General features: G+C 56.6%; 1 protein-coding gene across 1 annotated transcript in view; it reads right to left on the minus strand.

Moving 5' to 3' along the window:
* Nucleotides 1-380: 380 nt before the first annotated feature.
* Nucleotides 381-20,528, minus strand: part of GFPT1 (glutamine--fructose-6-phosphate transaminase 1) — a 38,518-nt gene continuing 18,370 nt past the window's right edge. Inside the window, exons 8-18 of the mRNA XM_054396645.1 lie at nt 18,082-18,187; nt 15,130-15,293; nt 14,375-14,470; nt 12,382-12,479; nt 11,440-11,560; nt 10,173-10,330; nt 7,003-7,117; nt 5,590-5,717; nt 3,202-3,369; nt 2,002-2,163; nt 381-1,284 (exon numbers count right to left, since the gene is read on the minus strand). Of these exons, the coding sequence (XP_054252620.1) occupies nt 1,240-1,284; nt 2,002-2,163; nt 3,202-3,369; nt 5,590-5,717; nt 7,003-7,117; nt 10,173-10,330; nt 11,440-11,560; nt 12,382-12,479; nt 14,375-14,470; nt 15,130-15,293; nt 18,082-18,187 (1,361 nt within the window). The 3' untranslated portion in view covers nt 381-1,239. The remainder of the gene's footprint in view (nt 1,285-2,001; nt 2,164-3,201; nt 3,370-5,589; nt 5,718-7,002; nt 7,118-10,172; nt 10,331-11,439; nt 11,561-12,381; nt 12,480-14,374; nt 14,471-15,129; nt 15,294-18,081; nt 18,188-20,528) is intronic.

Consider the following 20,528-nt stretch of genomic DNA (forward strand, 5'->3'; position numbering starts at 1 on the left):
CCAAGCTGGCAGGAGATGCACCTTGGAGCATGAGGAAACAGAGAGCTAACTGCACTCCGAGTTTGCAAATCAATGCCAAGTCTGGAAGGTGGAATTTGTGTTGAGTTCTGATTCCCTGAAAGCTTCTTACAAAACTGTTTCCAAGGGATTTCTGTCATGGCTGTTGAGCCTTTTCTCATCCCCTCCCCTTTTAAACCAGCTCAGTTTGACACAAGTCACACACACAGAGAGCTCCTCCAGGGACCAGCAGCCATGCATCCACCACAGGCCTCAGCAAGGGAGTGTTGGTGCTGCCTCTCTGCCAGACAGATACCAGGCAGAAACCTTCTCCTGAGCATCCAGACCAGCAAGTGACCTGTGCCAGCAGAAAGCTGCTTCCTCAGGATGTGTTTCTAGTGCCACAGTGCTTGGTTCAAGAGGGGGGAGGAGAAATCCTCAACACAGGAAGGCTTCTACTTGTTCCAAAGAAAAACATCACCACAGCACCACCAAAGCACCAGCAGAGGCCAAGCACTGCTCCTCTTCCTCCCCCCCACACTACATCAGCCAGGGAGCTCCTCTGGCTTCATGGGCACAGCTGCAGGGAGCTGCTGGTGTCACACAGAGTGGTGGCCCAGCCAGGCCAGGAGATTGTCACTTGCTAGGTATTTGGCATAGGTTAAACCCTTCTGAAGCAATGTTTGCTTAGCACAGTTCCCATGGCCTTCAAACTGCGGAGGCTGCAACAGAGCAGTTGAATTCCCCTTTTGTACACCAGGCAGAAACTGACCCCCAAATCCTTGCTTCCACCTCAAAAAGCTGCACAGGCAGGACCAGGAACAGCTCTGGTTCCAGTTTCTGCTCTGGTATCCTGCCCCTGAGAGCACAACAGGAAATTCACTCAATGGTTTCTCCCCAGCAACTGAACTGAGCCCCAAGCTCTCCAAAGCCAGGTGGAGGCTCCTTTACCTGCCTAGAAGACTGAGAAATCCTTAAAGAAAAAACATCCAGGGAAGGTCTGGCACTGGAAAAAAAGTACAAAACAAACCAACCAACCCCAAAGCTATGGACACAGCAAGGTGGAATCAACTGGACAATCACTAATGCAATGGAATCATGGTGGGCTGGGACACAAACAAGGCTTGAGCAAAAGAAGGTTGAGCTAGGGGGCTTGGAAATCAACTGAGTTTGGTACCAAAAAGCAAAGAGTCTCTCACTGAATCCCCCTTTGCCCCTAGGAAGGAGGCAGATGGTCTCTGTTCACTCTACAGTTACGGACTTGGCCAGATTTCTTGGAAAATCAACCTGCAGAGGAGGAGAAAAAGAGGCTGGTGAGAAGTCAGACACTGCTCTTGTCACCTCTGGACCCTGCGGTGTCTTCACATCACTTGAGGTACAGCACAAGTCCAGAAAGCTCTGCAGCTGCTCTCCCAAGAGCCAGGAGTCAGTGCCCTGCAGGATCCCTTCCAGTGCTCAGCTGGGGAGAGGTCACTGGGACAGGCACAGAGTTGAATCCAGCACAGCCTCCACCAAACACCCTCCAGGGGATGGTTCCCTGCCAGCCCTCCACCAGCACAGCCTCCACCAAACACCCTCCAGGGGATGGTTCCCTGCCAGCCCTCCACCAGCACAGCCTCCACCAAACACCCTCCAGGGGATGGTTCCCTGCCAGCCCTCCACCAGCACAGCCTCCACCAAACACCCTCCAGGGGATGGTTCCCTGCCAGCTCTCCACCAGCACAGCCTTCACCAAACACCCTCCTGGGGATGATTCCCTGCCCTCAGCTCCCTGCCAGCCCTCCACCAAGCAGCATGGAGCAGAAAAGCCAAACTCAAGACTGCAGAAGACTTGGCCAAGTCTACAACTGCCTTCAAGTGCTGTCCACCAGAAGCTTCTCTAGCTGCCAGGTCTGCTCTTTCCCAAGCTCATCCCAGGAACTCAAACAAATGCCCACAGAGACCTCCAGCATCACCCAGCACAGCTCCTGCAGCCAGCAGCAGGGAAGGAAGAGCTCTACTCACATCATAGCCTCTGAGAACTGCCAGGTGGAAAGCCAGCAGCTGGAGGGGGATGACACTCAGGATCCCCTGCAGACAGTCCACTGAGTGGGGAACTTTGATTGTCCTCTTGTTGTTCTTGATGGTCTCAATGTCTTCCTTATCACAGATCACAACAGGTCGCCCCTGCAGCAAAGGGAAGGGTTGAAGAACAGGTCTGGAGGGTTCTGTTCTCACAGAATTGTCAGGGCTGGAAGGGACCTCAAGGACCATCCAGCTCCAAACCCCCTACCATGGGCAGGGACACCTCACACTAGACAGGGTGCTCACAGCCAGATCCAGCCTGGCATTAAAAATCTCCAGGCATGGGCCCTGCACCACCTCCCTGGGCAATCTCTGCCAGTGTCTCACTTCTGTTCAGAGCATCAGCAGCAAGAACTCTTGAAGTGATTCAGCAGAGAGCAGCTTAGCACCCCCTGGGCACTCCTGCAGCCTGCTGAAGGCCAAATAACCACAGCAGGCTTCTGCAGTCCACTGCAACAGCTGCACCTGAAATGAGCTCACACTACAGGGGCAGACACACTGCAGCAAAGGGGTTGGGTGCCTGTGAGCTGCTTTGGTGTTGGAAGCATTCATGGAGTCATGGAATGCTTTGGGTTGGGAAGGACCTTCAAGATCATCCAGTGCCAACCCCCTGCCATGGGCAGGGACACCTCCCACCAGCCCAGGCTGCTCAAGGCCTCATCCAGCCTGGCCTTCAACATGTCCTGGCAGGAGGCAGCCACAGCCTCCCTGGGCAGCCTATTCCAGTCTCTCCCCATCCTCACTCTCAACAATTTCTTCCTCATCTCCAGCCTCAGTCTCCCCTCTCCCAGCTCAAAGCCATTGTCCCTCACCCTGGCACTCCCAGCCCCTGTCCCAAGTCCCTCCCCAGCCCTCCTGGAGCCCCTTCAGGTCCTGGGAGGCTGCTTTGAGGTATCTCTGGAGCCTTCTCTTCTGCCAGAATTTTCAGGGTTGGAAGGGACCTCAAAGCTCATCCAGTTCCAACCCCTTGCCATGGGCATGGACACCTCCCACCAGCCCAGCCCTCATCCAGCCTGGCCTTGAACACCTCCAGGCAGGAGGCAGCCACAGCCTCCCTGGGCAACCTGTGCCAGTCTCTCCCCACCCTCACTGTCAGCCTCCAGTCTCAGTCTGCCCTCTCAGGGCCCTGCCAGCTCTCACCTGCCGTGCTATGACCTGCTGCAGAGCGTTCTGGCACTTGGCATAGGTGTGGTCTCTCATGATGATCATGATCACAGGCATCAGCTTGTCCACCAGCGCCAGGGGGCCATGCTTCAGCTCCCCCGCCAGGATCCCCTCCGAGTGCATGTAGGTGATCTCCTTGATTTTCTGAAGGGAGACAGCGTCCCTTCACTGCCACTGACCGCAGCCTCAGCACCGCGGCCTCAGCACCACATCCATGACCTTTCACTGCCACTGACCGCAGCCTCAGCACCGCGGCCTCAGCACCACATCCATGACCTTTCACTGCCTCTGACCACGGCCTCAGCACCGCAGCCTCAGCACCACATCCATGACCTTTCACTGCCTCTGACCACGGCCTCAGCACCGCAGCCTCAGCACCACATCCATGACCTTTCACTGCCACTGACCGCGGCCTCAGCACCGCGGCCTCAGCACCACGGCCTCAGCACCACATCCATGACCTTTCACTGCCACTGACCGCAGCCTCAGCACCGCGGCCTCAGCACCACATCCATGACCTTTCACTGCCACTGACCGCAGCCTCAGCACCGCGGCCTCAGCACCACATCCATGACCTTTCACTGCCACTGACCACGGCCTCAGCACCGCGGCCTCAGCACCATGGCCTCAGCACCACATCCATGACCTTTCACTGCCACTGACCACGGCCTCAGCACCGCGGCCTCAGCACCACATCCATGACCTTTCACTGCCACTGACCGCAGCCTCAGCACCGCGGCCTCAGCACCACATCCAGGCACCTTTCACTGCCACTGACCACGGCCTCAGCACCGCGGCCTCAGCACCATGGCCTCAGCACCACATCCAGGCACCTTTCACTGCCTCTGACCACGGCCTCAGCACCACATCCATGACCTTTCACTGCCTCTGACCACGGCCTCAGCACCACATCCATGACCTTTCACTGCCTCTGACCACGGCCTCAGCACCACATCCATGACCTTTCACTGCCTCTGACCATGGCCTCAGCACCGCAGCCTCAGCACCACATCCATGACCTTTCACTGCCACTGACCACGGCCTCAGCACCGCGGCCTCAGCACCATGGCCTCAGCACCACGTCCAGGCACCTTTCACTGCCTCTGACCACAGCCTCAGCACCACGGCCTCAGCACCACATCCATGACCTTTCACTGCCACTGACCACAGCCTCAGCACCACGGCCTCAGCACCACATCCATGACCTTTCACTGCCACTGACCACAGCCTCAGCACCACAGCCTCAGCACCACATCCATGACCTTTCACTGCCACTGACCACAGCCTCAGCACCACATCCAGGCACCTTTCACTGCCACTGACCACAGTCTCAGCACCACATCCAGGCACCTTTCACTGCCTCTGACCACAGCCTCAGCACCACATCCATGACCTTTCACTGCCACTGACCACAGTCTCAGCACCACATCCAGGCACCTTTCACTGCCTCTGACCACAGCCTCAGCATCACAGCCTCAGCACCACATCCATGACCTTTCACTGCCGCTGACCACAGCCTCAGCACCACATCCAGCACCTTTCACTGCCACTGACCACAACCTCAGCACCACAGCCTCAGCACCACATCCAGGCACCTTTCATTGCCACTGACCACAGCCTCAGCACCACATCCATGACCTTTCGCTGCCACTCAACCACAGCCTCAGCACCACCTCCCTGGGCAGCATAGTGACCCTTTTGGTACTGAAATTGTTCCTAATCTCCAACCTCAACCTCCCCTGGTGCAGCTTGAGGCCATTTCCTTTTGTCTTCTCTCTTATACCTGGGAGCAGAGCCCAACCCCCCCTGGCTCCAGCCTCCTCTCAGGAGCTGTAGAGAGCAATGAGGTCTCCCTCAGCCTCCTCTTCTCCAGCCTCACCCCCCCAGCTCCCTCAGCTGCTCCTCCCCAGCCCTCTTCTCCAGACCCTGCCCCAGCTCTGTTGCCCTTCTCTGGCCCTGCTCCAGCCCTCAATGTACTTCTTGGAGTGAGGAGCCCAGAACTGAACCCAGCACTCAAGGTGTGGCCTCCCCAGTGCCCAGCCCAGGGGCACACTCCGTGCCCTGCTCCTGTTGGTCACATCAGTGCTGCTCCAGGGCAGGCTGCTGGTGGCCTTCTTGGCCACCTGAGCACACTGGAGGCTCACCCTCAGTTGGTTGTCACCAGCACCCCCAGACCTGTGCCAAGCCACTTCCAAGCCACTCTTGGCCAGGCCTGCAGTGTTGCCTTGGGGTTTTGTGAGCCAAGTGCCAGGCAGCATGGCAGAGCTGTGAGCTGCTTTACCACCAGTGTCATTTCCTGGGTGGAAACCTGCAGCTGGCAGCTGAGGGTGCCTGAGGCAGCTGGCAATGAGGACATCTCCTTACCAAAGCTCCCTCCAGGCATGTAGCATAGTGGTAGCCACGGCCCATGATGAGGACAGATTTCTGGTGGTACAGCTCTGTGGCCAGCTTCTGGATCTCATCATCCATGCTCAGCACTTCTTTAATCAAGTCTAGAAGGGAAGAGAAGAAGTCAAGGGGTGCATGGCTCAGTGCTGCTCAGCCTCTCAAACCCTACACACTGTTAGCCCTTCATGTCCACAGGCAGCAGTGACAAACTGGATCAGTGCCTCAACAGCTCCAGTGGGTGGGCTGAAGGCAGCAGAGGGAAGATGGTTGCAAAGGTTATTGTTAATAAACAGCCAACATTGCACCCCTGGGCTGAGTGCACCCTCAGCAAGATAGGGAGGGGGTGGCTGCCACCCCTCAGGCTGTGCTGCCATCCAAGGGGAGCTGGACAGGCTGAGGGCTGGGGGAAGGAGAACCTCAGGAGGTTCAGTAAGGACAAGGGCAGGGTCCTGCATCTGGGGTGGAAGAACAGCAGGCACCAGGACAGGTTAGAGGCTGGAGAGCAGCTCCATGGAGAAAGACCTTGGAGTGGTGGTGGACAGCAAGTTCTGCATGGGACAGCAAAGTGCCCTTGGGGCCAAGAGAGCCAATGGCAGCCTGGGGGGCAGCAAGAGAAGTGTGGGCAGCAGGGCTGGGGAGGTTCTGCTGCCCCTCTGCTCTGCCCTGCTGAGACCACAGCTGCAATCCTGTGTCCAGCTTTGTGCTCCCCAGTTCCAGAGAGACAGAGACCTGCTGGAGAGAGTCCAGGGGAGAGCCAGGAGGAGGAGTTGGGGACTTGAGCATCTCCCCTGTGGAGAGAGACTGAGAGCCCTGAGGCTGTTTGGTCTGGAGAAGAGAAGGCTGAGAGGGATCTGATCAATGTCTATCAATAGCTGAGGGGTGAGGAGGCCAAGCTCTGTTTGGGGGTGTGCAGTAATGAGACAAGGAGCAATGGAGACAAACTGGAACAGAGAAGGTTCCACCTCGACTTGAGGAGAAACTTCTTTGGTGTGAGGGTGCTGGAGGCTGCCCAGAGAGGTTGTGGAGTCTCCTTCTCTGGAGAGCTTCCAAAGCCACCTGGATGTGTTCCTGTGTGACCTGCCTTGTGTGACCTGCTCTGGCAGGGGGGTTGGACTGGGTGATCTCCAGAGGTCCTCTCCATTCTGTGACTCCCATCCCTGGGCACAGAAGCAGCAGCACAGGAATGGCTGCTCAGTGCTGGGCTGGGGAGGTGACAAAGAGCACAGTGTCCCCTGGCTGCCTGGGCTGAGGTGAGGTTTGAAGAGGGCTCCAGCTGGGGGCTGGGAGGCTGTGCTGGGGTCAGCAGGGGCTTAGGGTGAAGTTCTAATGTTCTGTGAATCTCTGAAGCCCCTGAGCTGGTGAGACACCAGGGCCAGAGCAGCTTCCTACCTGGCAGCCCCTTCAGGCCCCTCATGATCTCCTTGCGCCTCTCCTGCATGGAGATTCTGTCGTCACACATCATCAGAGCAAACATCACCAGGGAGATGAACTGACTGGTGTAGGCCTGCAGAGGGAGCAGAGAGAGGCCACAGCTCACTGTGACAGCCACCCAGCAGCTCTCCCCCACACTGGCTGTGGGCAGGGCACCGAATGGCAGCTCCCAGTCCTGTCAGGGAGCAAAGGCGAAGGTGGCAAAGCTCATCCCAGCAGGGCTGAAGCAGAGGAGAGCAATGAACCAACTCCTGCTGCAGGAGCACCTGGAGTGCCTCCAAGACCCCCTGGTGACTACTCAACCCTGTGTTGTGAGCATACCTGGAATGGAATCAGTGAATTGTTTGGAACCTTAAAGGCCATCCAGTTCCAACTCCCCTGCAGCACTGCCTCCAGTTCTGGTGCTCCCAGCACAAGAAGGCTCTGGAGCTGCTGGAGAGGGTCCAGAGAAGCCACCAAGATGAGCAGAGGCTGCAGAACTGTGTGGACAGGCTGGGAGAGTTGGGGCTGTTGAGGCTGGAGAAGAGAAGGCTCCAGGGAGACCTCAGAGCAGCCTTGCAGTACCTGAAGGGCTCCAGGAGAGCTGGGGAGGGACTTGGGACAAGGGCTGGGAGTGCCAGGATGAGGGAGAATGGCTTTGAGCTGGGAGAGGGGAGATTGAGAGTGGAGATGAGGAAGAAATTCTTTGCAGTGAGGGTGGGGAGAGACTGGCACAGGTTGCCCAGGGAGGCTGTGGCTGCCTCCTGCCTGGAGGTGTTCAGGACCAGGCTGGATGAGGCCCTGAGCAGCCTGGGCTGGTGGGAGGTGTCCCTGCCCATGGCAGGGGGTTGGAACTGGATGAGCTTTGAGGTCCCTTCCAACCCAGCCCGTTCCATGACTCCATGACTCTCTGAGCTAAGGCAGCTCAAGTCACAACATCTGAGGCTCTAGGATCTGGGTATCAAACATCCACAGCACAGCCTCTGAAGTCCTGTAGGACAGATGCTCTGAAGTCACCTTGTGGTGCCAGCCTGGGCTTGATGTTGCTTAGAAATCAGCTGAAGGTTCACAGTGCTTCAGCCCCTCCCTGAACAACCACCAAAAAACCTTCCTGCTGCTCTGCTGGAGAAGGTTTAAACAGCTCTGAAGGAACCCAGAAAAGATTTAGCTGCAAACCAGAGCAGATCACAGCCCAAGTCTCTGCCTAGCAGAGTCTGGTGTGGGCTGTGAGCTGCTCTGCTTTGGTGCAGCTGAAGGTTCCAGGAGTCAGCAGCCCCCAGCAGCTGTGCTAACAATGCTTGGGTTGTTTCTAGCATGTTCTCAAGAGGTTCTGGACAACCTTTGGGTGGAATCTTTTCAAGTTCCTATTCCATGACCCATGAGGTAGTGGAACAGGTTGCCCAGGGAGGTGGTTGAAGCCTCATCCCTGGAGATACTCAAGGTGAAGCTTGGCAGGGCTCTGGGCAGCCTGAGCTAGTGGAGGTGTCCCTGCTGACTACAGAGGACTGGATGAGCTTTGGAAGTCCCTTCCAACCCAAACCATCCTATGGTGCTGTGATTCTATGCAGTGGCAGCTCCCCAGCTCAGCAGGGGAAATGTCACTCTCCTGTACCCCCACACTGTGCCCTTGGCTCTGTGCAAGCAACCCAGGGACAAACAACTCAGTCAAGAGCTTTTTGTAAGCACCTCCTGAATGTTCCATGATCCAATTCCCCAATGAACTCTTAATCTCCAGTGTGGTTTTTGGCTGGGTTTAGGTAAGAGCTTGACATCATCTGTCCTCCACACAGAGCTAAACCCAAGCAGATTTCAGCAGCAGGCAGAAATGCAGCACAGCAAGGTGGCTTCTGCTGCAGCACAGGGAGCCAGAGGCATCAACCAGCCCCCAGCTGGGGGACACCAGGGCTGGGCTGCTGTTAAAGACCATTCCTTGAAGGGAAAGTTTTCATCTCACAGGTTCTTAGCACAGAATCATAAATTGGTTTCAGTTGGAAGAGATCTCTAAGATCATCCAACCCCACCTTCAGCCCAGCGCCACCATGGACACCCAACCATGGTCCCAGCTGCCATGGCCACAGGTTTCTTGAACACCTCCTGGGATGGGGACTGCACCACCTCCCTGGGCAGCTTGTTCCAATTCCTGACCACTCTTGCAGTGAAGCAATTTTTCCTCATCTCCAACCTAAGCCTCCCCTGGCACCATTTCAGTCCAGCCACACTGCTAAGGGCAGCTCCATGCACTCAGAGTTTCCAGCCTCTGGCCTTTCAATCTCCCTTTTCATCTTCAAGCCTTAGTTTAAACTGAGTCTGCATCTCAAGGAAATGATGGTCAAGAGGAGACAATTCTTGGCTCTCACAGAATTCATCCCTCTGAGACCTCTTTGTTTTCAGTGTTTAATAGTTTACAAAAAAAGAAGGAAGGGAAAAAAAAAAGAACCTGTGCAAGACACAGGAAGATGCTGAGTGCTGCTGGACACATGGACATTATCCACACAGTCACCAACGGCAACCAGATGGAGAGAGGGGATCCTCCCCCTCTGCTCTGCTGAGACCTCATCTGCAGGGCTGTGTCCAGCTGTGGGACCCTCAACACAAGAGAGACTTGGAGCTGATGGAGAGGGTCCAGAGGAGGCCACAAAGAGGGCTGGAGAACTCTGCTATGGGAACAGGCTGGGAGAGTTGGAGTTGTTCAGTCTGGAGAAGGCTCCAGGCAGACCTTGGAGCTGCATTTCAGTATCTGCAGGGGACCTGCAGTCAGGCTGGGGAGGGACTGTTCAGAGGGGGCTGTGAGGATAGGCTGAGGGACAATGGTTTGAAACTGGAGCAGGGCAGAGTTAGGTTGGACATCAGGAGGGAGTTGTGCACAGTGAGGCTGGGGAGACACTGGGACAGGCTGCCCAGGGAGGTGGTTGAGGCCTCATCCCTGCAGACATTCAGGATCAGACTGGCTGTGTCCCTGGGCAGCCTGATCCAGTTGGAGATGTCCCTGCTGAGTGCAGGGGCTTGGACAAGATGCCCTTGGAGGGTCCCTTCCAACCCAGTGCAAGCTGTGAGAAAGGCAACAGAAGGCCTTTAGCAGAGGGCCCAGGCTATAGCCAAGACCTTCAGGAGGAGCTGCCCTCAGGGAGGTGTCTCAGCTTGCAGCTCACCTTGGTGCTGGCCACCCCAATCTCGGGGCCTGCGTTGATGTGCACCCCGCAGTCGGTCTCCCGCGATATGGAGCTGCCCACGGTGTTGGTGATGCCCACGGTCAGGGCTCCTCTCTCCTTGCAGTACCTCAGCCCCATCAGGGTGTCTGCTGTCTCCCCTGCAAAGAGAGGCATGGACCAAAGCTGAAGATCAGGACACTGCAAGGAAGAGGGAAACATCACTGCAGCTCTGCAGGGCAGTTGTCCCTGCTGGGATTTTGCACACCAAGGCTGCTCCTGGTGCCTAAGTGTCTCACACCTCACACTTCCAGAGCTGAGCTGTTCTGTCATGCCCAAGTGTGGGAGGTTCATCTCCTGCATGGAGCCAAAGCCACCACACAGCTCAGGAGCTGCTGGTGCTCTAGCTACACAACTCCACCTGCTCACAAGCAGCCATGGATGTGCCTCCACCCAGAGCTCAGCAGCAGCTTTTCAGCCTGCTGGTGGATGGAATATTTCTTCCTAAGGAATGGAAACCAAACTGCTGTGACCACAGGCAGGACTCAGAAGTTTGGGTTTTTATTTCCAACCTGGTTGATTCTGTCATTCTGTGACCCAGCTAAGCACAGCCCTGCCCCAGATGGAATCAAAGAACCACAGAATTGGTTGGGTTGGAAGAGCCCTCTGAGAGCATCCAGCCCAAGCAGCACCCAACACCACCATGGACACCAACCCATGGCCCCAAGTGTCATGGCCATGCATTTCTGAACACCTCCAGGCATGGAGACTCCACCACCTCCCTGGCCAGCCTGGGCCAATCCCTGACCATTCCTGCAGTGAAGACATTTTTCCTCATCTCCAACCTAAGCCTCCCCTGGGGCAACTTAAGGCCATTTCCTCTCCTTCTATCATCTGATACTAGGAAGAAGAGAGCAACCCCCACTATGAAAGAGGTGGACAACACAGGTGGACAGCAGGAGGAGAGTTCCAGTCCACAGGACAGCAGGAGGAGAGCTCCTGTCCACAGAAGGACAGCAGGAGGAGACCTCCTGTCCACAGAAGGACAGCAGGAGGAGAGCTCCTGTCCACAGAAGGACAGCAGGAGGAGAGCTCCTGTCCACAGAAGGACAGCAGGAGGAGAGCTCTGTTTTTTTCCCATCCCTACCATACAGTGCTCTCCAGCACTCTGCTCAGAACCCACCCAGCAGGCAGAGGTTGGTTCTGCTGCCTTTTCCCTCCTGAGCAGGAAAGAGACGAGGAGTGAGTGTGTGGTAAAGCAAGACCATACCTGACTGGCTGAGGAAAAAGCAGACATCATCTCTGAAGACAGGAGTGTTCCTGTCCAGGAAGTCACTGGCCAGTTCCACCATCACAGGTAGCTCAGTCAGCTCCTCCAGAACCTGCCTGGTCTGGAAAAGAGATGTCACAGGAAGTAACACATTGCATGGTGCTCAGACACCCAACTGAGGAGCACAAAAAAACCTTCTGCTTGCCACACCCTGGAAAATCTGACTTTCAAAAGACCCAAGGAAAATGAGCCCTGGAGCCTGTCCTAATTGCTCAGACTTGCCCACACATGTCAGACAAACAGCCCTCTGCAACCTGACCCTGCTGCTGGCACCACAGCCCCGGTGAGGCCAACTCCTCACACACAGCCTGCTCTAAGTCAGCCTCCCTGACAGACCACCTACAGATGTCATGAGAGGAGAGCAACAGAATGGCTTAGGTTGGGAGGTACCTCAAAGCTCATCCAGCTCCAACCCCCTGCCATGGGCAGGGACACCTCCCACCAGCACAGCCTGCTCAGGGCCTCATCCAGCCTGGCCTTGAACACCTCCAGGCAGGAGGCAGCCACAGCCTCCCTGGGCAACCTGTGCCAGTCTCTCCCCACCCTCACTCTAAGAATATCTTCCTCATCTCCACTCCCAGTCTCCCCTCTCCCAGCTCAAAGCCATTGTCCCTCATCCTGGCACTCCCAGCCCCTGTCCCAAGTCCCTCCCCAGCTCTCCTGCAGCCCCTTCAGATCCTGGAAGGTTGCTCTGAGGTCTCCCTGGAGCCTTCTCCTCTCCATCCTGAACAGCCCCAACTCTCCCAGCCTGTCCCCATAAGGGAGGTGGCTCCAGTCCTCTGATCAGCTTCATGGCCTCCTCTTAAGCTGGAATCTTAAGCTGCAAGTCCTGCTGCAGAGGCAGTGGCCAGTGCTGAGGCCTGGTGCCAGCTGGGCACTCACCGCCACGCCGGCGTGGTAACTGGTGCCGCAGGCGATCAGGATCAGGCGGCGACACCTCTGGATCTCCTTGATGTGATCCTTCAGCCCACCCAGGTTCACTGCAAGCAAAGTCAGAGAGGGTAAGCAAAACCAGCTGGGAGGGTAGAAGGAGATCCCCAGACACCAGGGGCTGGCACACATCAACTTACAGTCACCATCAGCCCTGTGAAACACCACAGCACCTCCCGCCCTGTGCCTGGGACCTGGGAGTGCTCCCTGGGACCCACACAATCTGCCCCCCCTTGGCTTCCCCTCCCCTGTCACAGACACACAGAGTCCTTTAGGCTGGAAGAGGCCCTGAAGAACATCCAGCCCAAGCAGTCACCCAACACCCCCCAGCCTGCTGCTAAACCACAGAACCATAGAATCAGTCAGGGTTGGAAGGGACCACAAGGCTCAGCCAGTTCCAACCCCCTGCCATGGGCAGGGACACCTCACACTGGATCAGGCTGGCCAGAGCCTCATCCAGCCTGGATGCAAACACCTCCAGGGATGGAGCCTCAACCACCTCCCTGGGCAACACATTCCAGGCTCTCACCACTTTCATGGAGAAGAACTTCCTCCTCACATCCAGTCTGAATCTCCCCACTTCCAGCTTTGTTCCATTCCCCCCAGTCCTGTTACTCCCTGATAGCCTAAATAGTCCCTCCCCAGCTTTTCTGGAGCCCCCTTCAGAACCTGGAAGGCCACAAGAAGGTCACCTTGGAGCCTTCTCTTCTCCAGCCTGCACAACCCCAACTCTCTCAGGCTGGCCTCATAGCAGAGCAGCTCCAGCCCTCTGCTCATCCTCCTGGCCCTTCTCTGGACACCTTCCAGCACCTCCAGATCCCTCTTGTAACAGAGGCTCCAGAACTGGACACAGAGCTCCAGGTGTGGTCTGAGCAGAGTGGAGCAGAGGGACAGAATCCCCTCCCTGGCCCTGCTGGCCACACTTCTCCTGCTGCAGCCCAGGCTCTGCTTGGCTCTCTGGGCTGCAAGTGCTCACTGCTGGCTCCTGCTGAGCTTCTCCTCCCCCAGCACCCCCAAGTCCCTCTCCTCAGGGCTGCTCTCCAGCCAGTCCCTGCCCAGCCTGGATTTGTGCTTGGGATTGCCTCCACCCAGCTGCAGGACCTTGCCCTTGGTCTTGTTGAACCTCATGAGGTTGTCATGTGCCCAGCTCTGCAGCCTGTGCAGGTCCCTCTGGATGGATCCCTTCCCTCCAGCCTGTCCAGGTCCCTCTGGATGGATCCCTTCCCTCCAGCCTGTCCAGGTCCCTCTGGATGGATCCCTTCCCTCCAGCTCTCTGCTGCACCACACAGCTTGGTGCCATCACCAAACCTGCTGAGGCTGCACTCAATGCCTCTGTCCATGGCACCAACAAAGATGTTGAACAAGCCTGGTCCCAGGACTGAGCCCTGAGGGACTCCACTTGTCCCTGGCCTCCACTGGGACATGGAGCCATTGACAGCCACTCTTTGGGTGAGCCCTCAGCACCACAGTTCCAGCACTCTGAAACCCCTCCAGGGATGGAGACCACCACTGCCCTGGGCAGCCTGGGCCAGGCCTTGATCATTTTCTTCTAATACCCAACCTAAGCCTTCCCTGGTGCACCTGGAGGTCATTTCCTCTCATCCTGTCCCTTGTTCCTTGGGAGCAGAGCCCAAACCCCACCTGGCTCCAGCCTCCTCTCAGGGAGCTGTACAGAGCCAGAAGGTCTCCCCTCAGCCTCCTCTTCTCCAGGCTCAACACCCCCAGCTCCCTCAGCTGTTCCTCCCCCAGCCCTGTTCTCCAGCCCCTTCCCCAGCTTTGTTGCCCTTCTCCAGCCCCTCTGTGTCCTTCTTGGAGTGAGGGACACAAAACTGACCCCAGGATTCAAAGTGTGGCCTCAGCAGTGCCAGCTACCTCCCCTGCATCTCCTGTGAGTGACCACCAGACACTGAGCAGTCAACAAGAGAGGAGGCTCCATCTCAGTTACCTGTGTAGTCATCAAAGTTGACCCTTCCTCTCATGGTGTTAACAACAGACTCTGGCTGCTCAAATATTTCCTTCTGCATGAATGAGCTGAAGTTACCTGGAAAAGAAAGAACAGAATTCAATCAGCAGCATCACTCCCAGGCCAGTTCCCAGCCAGGGGTGGTTGTGACAGGTAGAAACAAGGCAGTGCAGGGTCAGATCTGGAATGGCCAGGCTCTAAGGATCAGTCTTAGGAGAGATGGATGTCCCCAAGCAGGAAGAAATATCCTCAGCCCCAAAATACCCAAATCCTCCTCATTATGCTGTAAGCAGCTAGAGGAGAAGTCTCACGAGATGCAGCAGAGCACCAGGCCAGGTGCTCTGGCAGGCTGTGGGAATTCTGTCCTTGGAGATACTCCAAGCTCAGCTGCACACATTGACCCAGCCTGGTCAAGGGATGTCTGAAATCCCCAAACACTGACCCAGCCTGGTCCAGGGATGTCTGAAATCCCCAAACATTCACCCAGCCTGGTCCCAGGATGTCTGAAATCCCCCAACACTGACCCAGCCTGGTGCCAGGATGGATCTGACCACCCTGGCAGGTTCTGCTGGTGAAGGACAACTCTTCATGCCCCATCACACAGGAGCCTACAACTCTCTGCTCTGCTCAGCACCATTTCTAACACAGGCACTGCCCCCAGCTGCTCTTTTTGCAACCTGCCTCCACTCAGTGAGGAGCTGTGCCTCTAGACAAGTGTCCCCCAAAGGCTGTGATACCCTTCATGATCTGCTGCAGCTCCATCTGGAGGGTCTGGACGGCACGGCCGGGGTGGTCTCCCGCGGTGCGCTTGATGCGGTGGATGGAGAGGCGGCCGTCCACCACGGCTGCCACGTCATCATCTTCAAGGAAAATCACTCTGTTGGTATGCTCAATGACAGCACTACAAAAGCACACACCAGTGCCATCAGACATTCTCTTCACACACAGAGGGCTGCAGCCCCACTTACAACCCACCACACAGCTCCTGTCCCAGCCCCGTTCCTTCCTCCTCGCGCTGCAATCTCGGTCGCGGTCAGAGGAACACCGCAAGGTCCACCCCCGGGGGTGGGAAGGGAGAGCACTGAGCCCAACCTCCCTGCCAGAGCAGGGACACCCAGGGCAGGTCACCCAGGAATGGAGAGGACCTCTCACTGAGTCCAACCTCCCTGCCAGAGCAGGGACACCCAGGAATGGAGAGGACCTCTCACTGAGTCCAACCTCTCTGCCAGAGCAGGGACACCCAGGAATGGAGAGGACCTCTCACTGAGTCCAACCTCTCTGCCAGAGCAGGGACACCCAGGAATGGAGAGGACCTCTCACTGAGCCCAACCTCCCTGCCAGAGCAGGGACACCCAGGAATGGAGAGGACCTCTCACTGAGCCCAACCTCCCTGCCAGAGCAGTCACTCAGGGCAGGTCACCCAGGAATGGAGGGGAGAGCATCTCCAGAGAAGGAGACTCCACTACCTCTCTGGGCAGCCTGCTCCAGGCCTCTACCACTCTCACACCAAAGAATTTTCTCTTCCTGTTATAGCAGAACTTCCTGCCAACCCCCCTGCCAGAGCAGGGGCACCCAGGGCAGGGCACACAGGAACACATCCAGGTGGGGCTTGAAAGTCTCTCCACAGAAGGAGGCTCCACAACCTCTCTGGGCAGCCTGCTCCAGGCCTCCAGCACCCTCACACCAAACAACGTTCTCCTCATCTTCAGGTGGAACCTCCTGGGCTCCAGTTTGTGCCCCTTGCCCCTTGTCCTGTCCCTGGGCACCACTGAGCAGGGTCTGGCCCCATCCTGTCGACAGCCACCCTTCAGGTATTTGCGGAGACACCCCAGGATGCCTTCCACCCACCTCGTTTTCAGTGTCTGCTTTCAGAGGAATCTGTGAATTCCTCAGGAGAAGCAGCAAGTGCAGGGATGGGATCCAGCTGTTAGGAGCCAGCCAGTGAAGGCAGGAGCACAGCAGCCTGCCCCAGCACACAGGCTGCTCACCCACAGCTGCAGCTCCTGCAGTCAGCAGCCACTGTCCCTCCCTGCACCTCCTTCTGCCCAGCTGTGGAGCTGGGACCAGCTTGGCCACTTCTTAAGGTACCCTCAGCCCTGCTTAGAAGCACTGCAGGGGTGAGAGACCATCAGAAACCTTCCTGCAGTGCACTTGGGGAATGTCAGCACAGGAACTGCCAGGGGGGGTTAGGGTCCTTGGCCAAGTGTCAGCCTGCACCCTGCCAGTTCAGCTCACAGGGGCTGAGGCACAGCAGCTTCCTGTGTGAGCAGGACCTGTTCTGACCTTGGGCAGGGTGCTGAAAAGCTCTCTAAAACCAGAACATTTCAGGGTGTCCTAAAGACTCTCCTCTGGTCCAGTGCTGTGTCCCTGGGCTGGGCACTGGGGAGGCCACAGCTGGAAGCCTGGGGTCAGGGTTGGGCTCTCAGTGCCAGAAGGACCTTGAGGGCTGGAGCAGGGCCAGAGAAGGGAACAGAGCTGGGGAAGGGTCTGGAGAACCCAGGGCTGGGGAGGAGCAGCTGAGGGAGCTGGGGGGGTTGAGGCTGGAGAAGAGGAGGCTGAGGGAGACCTCATTGCTCTCTACAGCTCCTGAGAGGAGGCTGGAGCCGGGGGGGGTTGGGCTCTGCTCCCCAGGAACAAGTGACAGGACAAGAGGAAACGGCCTCAAGTTGTACCAGGGGAGGCTTAGGTTAGATTTGAGAAGAATTTTCTTCTCTGAAAGGCTTCTCAAGGCCTGGCCCAGGGCAGTGGTGGAGTCTCCATCCCTGGAGGGGTTTCAGAGCCATGGAGATGTGGTGCTTAGGGCCATGGTTTAGCAGCAGACTGGGGAGTGTTGGGTTAATCAATGCTCTTAAAGGCCTTTTCCACCCTAAAGGAGTTTGTGTTTCTATGGAAAGGCTCTCACAAGAAAAGCTGCAGAAGTTAACCACTCCTTGAACAGAAACTCCAAACCTAATTCTCCTCTGGCTCTTCCAGGGACACTTCTGGTAACTGTGTGTGAAGTCATGGCCACAGACACACAACTTACTGGATCCATAAAGAGCCCACAGGCAGCCCAGCTGGAGAACAACAGCTGGGAAAAGTGAGATGCAGGGAGGGGCAGTGGCTGCAAAAAACCAAGACAGGAACCTGGAGGGTGGACAAGATGATCCCCAGAGGTCCATTCCAAGTCCCAGCATGGGACCTGATGGAGCAGATCCAGAGGAGGGCCATGAAAATGATCAGAGGACTGGAGAACCTCTGCTATGAGCACAGGCTAAGGTTGTTCAGCCTGGAGAAGGCTCCAGAGAGACCTCAGAGCAGCTTTCCAGTACCTGAAGGGGCTACAAGAAGGCTGCAGAGGGACTGTCCCCAGAGGCCTGCAGGGACAGGACCAGGGGCAAGGGTTTGAGATTAGAGCAGAGCAGATTTAGTTTGGATGTGAAGAACAAGTTCTGCACCAGGAGGCTGCTGGAACACTGCAACAGGTTGCCCAGGGAGGTGCTTGAGGCTCCATCCCTGGAGATATTCAAGGTCAGGCTCCAGGGAGCTCTGAGCAACCTGCTCCAGTGGAGATGTCCCTGCTGAGTGCAGGGGGGTTGGAGTGGAGGAGCTTTGGAGCTCCCTTCCAACCCACGGCAGTCTCTGATCTCTTGTTTAAGGCTTTATCCAGCACATTTCTCCTCAGAATAAGAGACACAGAACTCCATTACCTAGCATCCGAGGCAAAGTAGTACTCCACAGCCTTCTCCTCCACAGGGAACAGGCAGGTGGTGCTGTCAACACGGGACAGGCTGCAGCTTCCCTTCTTGTCCTTCCCTGGAAGACAGGAGGGTTAGGGACCACACACAGAGACCCCTGGAAGGCAGCTGCAGAGTCAGCCTCCAGCAGAGCTCCCAAGGCACAGTACCAACATGAAGCACTCTTCTCATCAGCCTCAGTGGCATTCAACAGCAGCAGTGAGGAGGGCAGCACAGGAGCACTTGGATCTTTGTTGTGCCCTTGCTCAGGGTTTTTGTGTGCTTGTGAATGAAGTCTGGGAGTGCAGACTGACAGTCTGGAGGAGAGCACAGGGAAAACTTCCCATGAAGGTTGCTGTGTGGCTCCACCAGAAGGCAACTGAAGCTGCTTTAGGAGCAGCCACAGCTTTTGCCAGGTGGATCTGCTCTGTTTATCATAAAATCACAGCATGGCTCAGGCTGGAAGGGACTTCAGAAATCATCTCCTCCAATACCCCTGCCATGGGCCTCTCAGCTAGACTCAGCTGCTCAGGGCCTCATCCAGCCTGGCCTTCAACACCCCCAGGCAGGAGGCAGCCACAGCCTCCCTGGGCAGCCTGTGCCAGACTCTCACCACCCTCACACTCAACAACTTCTTCCTCAGCTCCACTCTAACCCTGCTCTGCCTCAGCTTCAAACCATTCCCTCTTGGCCTGGCTCTGGACATCCTCAGCAAAAGTCTCTCTGCAGCCTTCCTGCAGGATCCCTTCAGGTCCTGGCAGGCAGCTCTGAGGTCCCCCTGGAGCCTTCTCCTCTCCAGGCTGCACAGCCCCAGCTCCCTCAGCCTGTGCTCACAGCAGAGCTGCTCCAGCCCTTGGATGATCTGGGCTCCTGCTTCCCTGACTTTGAGGCTTTCAGACTTGTTCTTTCTTTGTCCTTTATTCTCAGCAATGAGGAAATCCTCTCCCAGCTGCCACCTTTGCAGCCTCCCTGCTCCACTGAGCGCTGCCTGATGCAACCCAAACAGCCTCTGGCTGGCACAGAGCAAGAAATCCATCACCAAGGGCCCAGCATTGCTCTGAGCTATCAAACACAACCACCTCATCCTGATCCAGAACTGGTACAGCTGGTAAACTGCTGCCAGGATGGAGGGAGGGGTGGATGGATGGAGGGATGGATGGATGGAGGTGCACAGAAGGGCACAGGACTAGGGGACAGCCTCTGAAACTCTTGTACTGAGCTTTTCCAGCTGTGTTTCACCAGGGATCCTTTGGAAGCACTCTGGCAGTTACAGAATCACCAAATCCCAGCATGGTGGTAGTGGGGAGGGACCTCTGGAGCTCATCCAGCCCAACCCCTCTGCTCCAGCAGGATACCCACAGCAGCTTGCCCAGGGACACCATGTCCAGGGGGGGTTGGAAGCTCTCCACACAAGGACACTCCACAACCTCTCTGGGCAGCCTGCTCCAGCCCTCCAGCACCCTCACAACAAACAACTTTCTCCTCCTCTCCAGGTGGCACCTCCTGGGTGCCAGCCTCTTGCCCTTTGTCCCTTGTGCTGTCCCTGGGCACCACTGAGCAGAGTCTGGCCCCAGCCTCTTGCCCCCTACCCTTTAGCTCTTGCAGATCCCCTCTGGGGCTCTCTTCTCCAGGCTCAGCAGCCCCAGGTCCCTCAGCCTCTCCCCACAAACCCCAACACTCTCTATCCCTCTACCTCCTCTTAAACTGCAGGAAATACTTCCTGGTGGCCAAGCTGATTGGGAATGCAGATGAGGACCAAAACAGCTGCTGCTCAGCAGAGAGCTCTGCCAGAATCCTTTGCCAGTCCTTGTGCTCAGTGTGGTAAGGGCTGGCCTTGGGTGATCCAGCACACCATGACTGCTGCTGAAGAATAACCACATTGGAGTTAGCCTGGGACAGATTTGTTCGCTAAGCTCTGCTGTTTCACCTGCTGGACACTGACTGCTGGTTCAGTCATGGTTTAGATTTATTCTTCCGTAAATTGAAATGTGAAGGGAAAACTAAATCCTGTGAAGTAAAGAATACTGTGAAGAAAAGAATTCTGCTTTCATGTTGATACTCAGTGAGGAGGTTCCACTCAGCCAACAGTTCAGAGCCCTCCACTGCAGTTATTAGGTCAGGAAATGAGGCAAAGGTGGCTGAGCTGAGGCAGGACAGACTGAGTTGCTGCTGACTGAGAGAGGACAGAGCCAAGGCGTCAGTGGCCATTGCCCAGCAGAAGCATCCCTTTGTGATCAGAACATGCAAATCTGGCTGCTCAGAGTAGGCCCTCTCCCTGCATTGCCTTTATTATGTGGTTTTGCTTTCCTGTGTCACAGACTCTACCCTGGGGCAGGAACTGGACCAGCTTCCTTCTGTGCACTGTCCCTGTATCACAGAATGGGTTGGGTGGGAAAGGACCTTCAAAGGCCATCCAGACC

Source organism: Indicator indicator, chromosome 38 (genome assembly GCF_027791375.1).
Source record: "Indicator indicator isolate 239-I01 chromosome 38, UM_Iind_1.1, whole genome shotgun sequence".
Classification (NCBI taxonomy): Eukaryota; Metazoa; Chordata; class Aves; order Piciformes; family Indicatoridae; genus Indicator; species Indicator indicator.